Source organism: Rhincodon typus, chromosome 11, assembly GCF_021869965.1.
Source record: "Rhincodon typus isolate 14 chromosome 11, sRhiTyp1.1, whole genome shotgun sequence".
NCBI lineage: Eukaryota > Metazoa > Chordata > Chondrichthyes > Orectolobiformes > Rhincodontidae > Rhincodon > Rhincodon typus.
The window spans coordinates 39,079,208-39,085,570 of NC_063342.1; the positions used below are offsets into that span (position 1 = coordinate 39,079,208).

The window sequence follows — 6,363 nt, forward strand, 5'->3', positions numbered from 1 at the left end:
CCCACCTATCCCCTCCTCCCACCTCAAGCCGCACCTCCATCTCCTACCGACCAACCTCATCCCGCCCCCTTGACCTGTCCGTCCTCCCTGGACTGACCTATCCCCTTCCTAACTCCCTACCTACACTCACCTTTCCTGGCCCCATCCCCGCCTCTTCGACCTGTTTGTTTCCTCTCCACCTATCCTCTCCTCTATCCCTCTTCTATCCGCCTCCCACTCTCTCCCTATTTATTTCAAAACCCCCTTCCCCTCCCCCTTTTCTGATGAAGGGTCTAGGCCCGAAACATCAGCCTCTCTGCTCCTATGATGCTGCTTGGCCTGCTGTGTTCATCCAGCCCTGCACCTTGTTGTCTCGCATCCTCAGAACTACTGTCTTTTCTTCCTTTGCTCCAAACTTTTCTCTAGTCATGTTGTCTTAGTTCTGTCTTTCTCTCTGGAGCTCAAATTTGTTCGTAGTTCTATTTCGTTGTTCTCTTGCTTTCCATTTCAATTGCAATGTAAAGTATTTTTAAATTTCTCTTTATTTTGAACTATTGAACTATATTTTGACACCATCTCATTACAAATATTAAAAAGATTCAATCTTTTAACGACAACAATTTTACAGATGCCAAAGCTTCAGCATGCAGTCATCCTGATCTCTATTCCAAGATCCTCGTTCAGCTGTAAAAGTCTATTTTTGGTAAATTTCTGCAATTTGTTAACAACTTTTCCCAAGACCTCTAAATAAGCTGTTAACTCAGTTTACAAGTTGATATGTTCCTTATCTCATGTCTTCAGCAGCTCTGTAGGATATCTATGGTACATCCCACAGCTTTGTATTCTGGCTGTCTAAGCATCTCAGGACTTTTTTCTTAGCCTCTCCTAGTTTGACTGCCAATAACATCATCTCTGCTGTTAAGGACGTCTTCTCTCTGATGCACACTGCTTCTGTCTGAACGAAATTGCTTTTTTCTCTCACTCTCTAGGTTGTGAAACTAAGTCAGTAATTACCCGAGAAGTTACTTTAGCAGAGATAACAAGGTGTAGAGCTGGATGAACACAGCAGGCCAAGCAGCATCAGAGGAGCAGGAAGGCTGAAGTTTCGGGCCTAGACCCTTCTTCAGAAAATGGCCTGCTGTGTTCATCCAGCTCTACACCTTGTTATCTCAGATTCTCCAGCATCTGCAGTTCCTACTATCTCAGTTACTTTAGCAGATGGCTTGCTATTCATTCATCTGAAGTTAAAAAATTTCCAAGAAATCTTATTAAGTAATTTTCCTACACTTTAGGGCTCAAGTTCCCAAATATTATATTATAAGCCTCATCACAACACATTAACAATGATTTGATGTTGTCCAAAACATTGAGGTAAATTCCCAAGTAAAATCATTAATATAAGTAATGTGATCTAAGTGGAAATCCTTGTGTAACAACACTTCTCACCTTTTGCCTGAACGATTACTGTGAACTCCTATTGTGTGTTTCTATTTTCATAGAATCATAGAATCCCTACAGTGTGGAAAGAGGCCATTCGGCCCAACAAGTCCACACTGCCACTCCGAAGAGCATCCCACCCAGACCCATTTCCCTACCCCTGTATTTCCTATGTCCTAACCTAAACATCCCTGGGCACTATGGACAATTTAGCATGGCCAATCTACCTAGCCTGCACATCTTTGGACTGTCAGAGGAAACTGGAGCACCCGGAGGAAAACCATGCAGACACAGGGAGAATGTGCAAACTCCACACAGACAGTCGCCTGAATCGAACCCAGGTCGCTGGCGCTGTGGCGCAGCTGTGCTAACCACTAAGCTACCATGCCGCCTGATCTTTTCTGTCATTTTCTAAATGCAGATGCTCTGATCTTAATTGTGAATCAATGACACTATCTTATCAAGGCCTTTTGAAAATCAAACTAGATTACATTTACGTATCACCTTTATTACTCCTTCAAATCACTTAATAAGCTTGGTCAAGCATGACTTTCAGTTTTGATATCTGCGCTATTGAAATATGTTATACTTTGGGTTTCTGTGTATCTATCAATTACATCTTTAAGAAAAAAAAGTCCATTATTTTTTCTATCACTGGGAATAAGGGGCATTAAAATGCCCAGATTAAAGTTTCCTAGTTATTTTCTTTTTAAGTTTCTTTTTAAGTAAAGAAATAACTAGCTAACCACCAGTCAACTGCCACCATTTGCCTTCTAATGCATTTCATATGCAGTAGTTCATTGCACCAGATTTTCCCAGGTGTATTTTCATAATCACACCTGTATCAAAGAATATATTTTTAATCCAAGATTTCATTGAGTATTGTGTAAAATGGCTTGATTAAAGTTAGTATTGGGTTCAGCTGAAAAATATCAAAGTTTGTTCACAGCAAGTGGACTTAGGAAGACAAGTTCTAATATGTATAACAGCACAGATTGAGATTTTTGATCAAATGTCACTTAAATCAAAGAGGTCCATGAGTCAGCTTGTTCTTTAATTAACATCAGCACTGCTATTTCCGACAAGATCTACTCAAATAAAATGTGCAAAAGTACTTCCTCTTCTAAGCAACGTGGTTAAATAAATTCTTCAGACTCACCTCCTCTGGGGTAATTACTCCAGTTTCTTTAAACTTTGATTCCTGCATGGAAAATGGAAGAACACATACATTAATGATAGGAGAAAGAAACAATCCTTGTGCATTAATTAAACTATTTCTTAATTAGTGCTGCGACTAATGAGAGATGTTCTATGGCCTCAATTTACTAGATAGCAGAATGACTGAAATAATACCCAGGTCTAAAGAATCGAAGAAAAAAAGTCATGTAATTGCAGGTTTTACAACCTGGAGAAGTGGAGGACCAATTTGTACAAAGTGAATTTAAAAGTAGCATTCTGTGGTTGGATGAGGGAATGAGGACGCAGAGGGACGGGTGGGCGAGAGAAGGGAAAGAAACTGGACAGGGGTTGGGTGAGATAAGGGAGAGAAGCAGGGGTTTTGCGGGAGGCTGTGAAGGAGCCCACTCACCCCCCAACCATCATTTCCCTGCCCCGTCTGTGCTGTTCTCTCTCCATCTACCTGCCCATCCTCAATATCCCCCAGGGCAACTAGGGACAGGCAATAAATGCTGGCCAGCCAGTGATGCCCACATCCCACAAATTAATAAAAAAAAAACTCCGTTCTAGATTGGTGCACATGCAGTTGGAAGTGATTCAGAGTGTAGGCAGACAGTGGCCGCTGTCATTATTCCAAATCTCTTGCATCAACAGCAGTTTCCTTTTATTTGAATGGGATAAGAATATATTTGGGATGAATAAATTGGATCCAAAGGTTGGCAGGAAAATTTATAGAGAACAATGGGCAAAATTCAAAAGTTGAGATCGTGGATACAATCAAGGTATATTTCTTCATATAAGAAGATAGAGAAGTCAAATTCAGCACTCCTTCGATGATAAAAGAGTTAGTAATTAAGATAACACAAAGAGGGTGCTTATGACCAACAGCTAGGAAATACAACTGAGAACCAGGTTGGCAATAGAAGGTCCAGAGGGAAGAGGAAAAAGCAAGTAAGAGCAGCAGAGTATGAAAACTGCATGGCAACCAACATAAAAGAGTAATCCAACAATATTCAATAAACAGGTAAAAAGGGTCATAAAAGGAGTAGCAGTGACAACTAATGATTAAAAATTGATGTATAGAGGCATGGTATGGTTTAAGAGTTAATGAATGCTTTTCAATTTTACCAAGGAAATGACGTTGCACAGCCTATGGAGAAACAAGAGCTAATTCAGTCACTACAAGGAATTACAATAGGTAATGAAAAATTATTGGATAGATCTTCTGAATTTACAACTGATAAAGCAACGAGACCAGATGAGATACATCCAAGGGTACAGAGGGAAATGTGGGTGCCAAGTGCAGAGGCACTGATCATAACTTTTCTGTCTTCCTTGGATTCAGGGGTGGCGCCAGAGGATTGGAGAATTACAAATACCACATCTTTATTCAAACAACAAAGATATAAAGATACGTCAAACAACTACAGGCCAGTCAGTTTATCTTCAGTGGTAGAGAAACTTCTGCAAATAATAATTCTAGGTAAAGCAAATGACGACATGGACAAAGAAGTTTAATGAAGGAAAACTCAGCATGGATTTCCTAAGAGAAAATCATGTACAACTGACTTCACATTTTGTTTTAAAAAGAGGTAACAGTGTTGATGTGACATTAGAGAACTTTCAAGGGATTACAGTGCCACATAACAATTACAATCAAAGTGATAACTCATGGAATAAAAGGGTCAGTTGCAACTTGGAGATACTGTCTTGGCAGTCAGCCAATTCTAAGTGGGTGTTAATAGATATTCTTTGGATTGGAGAAGGTCTGAGGTGCAGATCTGCAGGGCCCTTGCATTTCCTGATTTGTATAAATGACAAGGGTGTACAGGTCACAAATCAAAATTTGCAGACTCCTTGAAACTTGGAAGCATTGTGAAATGAGAGGAGCAGGGTGTACAACTTCTAAAAGACGTAGACAAGTTGATGAGATAGACATTGGTTCAATGTGGAAAAATGTGAATGTTTCATAAAAATAAAACAGAGAGACAAATAAATGAAAGGGTACAATCCAAAAGGAGGTGCAGGAACTAGGTGTGCAGGTCATTAAACATGGGACAGGTTGAGAGCATGGGTAATAAAGCATACAGAAGATAGAGAGAGTTATATTAAACTTGTAAAAGACACGAGTTTGACCTGCTGAAGTACTGCATCCAGTTCTGAGCACCATACTTAAGGAAATCAGAGAGCATTAGAGAAAGTGCAAAGGAGATTTACAAGAATGCTGCCAGGGATGAGAAACTTCCAGGTATGAATATAGATTGGAGAAGTTAGAACTGTTTGATCCTTAGAAGAGCAAGCTGACAGGAAAACTGATAGTGTATGGGATTCAAAATGAGATAGTCTGGATAGTGTAGATAGGGAGAAACTGTTTCCATTCGCAAACAAGATTAAGAACAAGAGTGTGCTGCAGAGGCACAGGCACCTTCCATCCATAAAGTTTGATAGTTCCACATGGTATTATTAAGACACACTTAGCTCTGTGAAAATTTTAGCTATTAACAATCAGGAGAAAAGGTGGAGATGGTCATGGGTACCCGCGTGGGCCCAAGCTATGCCTGCCTCTTTGTAGGTTACGTGGAACAATCCCTCTTCCGTACCTAAACCGGCCCTAAACCCCACCTCTTCCTCCGCTACATTGATGACTGTTTCGGCGCCGCCTCGTGCTCCCACGAGGAGCTTGAACAGTTCATCTACTTCACCAACACCTTCCACCCCAAACTTAAGTTCACCTAGACCATCTCTAATACCTATCTCTCCTTCCTGGACCTCTCCGGCAACCACCTAGAAACTGATATCCATTTCAAGCCCACCGACTCCCACAGCTACCTAGAATACACCTACTCCCACCCACCTTCCTGCAAAAATGCCACCCCCTATTCCCAATTCCTTCGCCTCCGCCGCATCTGCTCCCAGGATGAGGCATTCCACTCCCGTACATCTCAGATGTTCTCATTTTTCAAGGTCTACAACTCCCCCCCACCTCGACCGTGTCTCCCGCATTTCCCGCAACTCATCCCTCACACCCCCTCTGCGCAATAACAACCAAAAAAGAATCCCCCTCGTCCTCACGTACCATCGCACTAAGCTCCGGATCCAACGCATCATCCTCCGACACTTCCGCCATCTGCAATCCAACCCCACCCCATTTTTGCCTCCCCACCCTTATCTGCTTTCCGGAGGGACCACTCTCTCCGTGACTCCCTTGTCCGCTCCACACTCCCCTCCAGCCCCACCACACCCGGCACTTTTCCCTGCAACCGCAGCAAGTGCTACACCTGCCCCTACACCTCCCGCCTCACCCCCATCCCAGGCCCCAAGAAGACTTTCCACATCAAGCAGACGTTCACCTGCACATCTGCCAATGTGGTATACTGCATCCACTGTTCCCATTGTGGCCTCCTCTACATCGGGGAAATCAAGCGGAGGCTTGGGGACCGCTTTGCAGAACACCTACGCTCAGTTCGCACTAAACAACTGCACCTCCCAGTCGCGAACCATTTCAACTCCCCCTCCCATTCCTCAGACGACATGTCCATCCTGGGCCTCCTGCAGTGCCACAACGATGCTACCCGAGGGTTGCAGGAACGGCAACTCATATTCCGCTTGGGAACCCTGCAGCCCAATGGTATCAATGTGGACTTCACAAGCTTCAAAATCTCCCGTCCACCTACCGCATCCCAAAACCAGCCCAGCTCGTCCCCACCTCCCTAACCTGTCCTTCCTCCCACCTCAAGCCCCACCCCCATCTCCTACCTACTAACCTCATTC

At 43.0% G+C, this 6,363-nt stretch overlaps 1 protein-coding gene across 1 annotated transcript in view; it reads right to left on the reverse strand.

Annotated features, from left to right (window-relative positions):
• atg3 (autophagy related 3) overlaps positions 1-6,363 on the reverse strand; it is a 39,380-nt gene that overhangs the window by 28,493 nt on the left and 4,524 nt on the right. Inside the window, exon 2 of the mRNA XM_048602584.1 lies at positions 2,576-2,617. Coding sequence (XP_048458541.1) covers positions 2,576-2,617 — 42 coding nt within the window. The remainder of the gene's footprint in view (positions 1-2,575; positions 2,618-6,363) is intronic.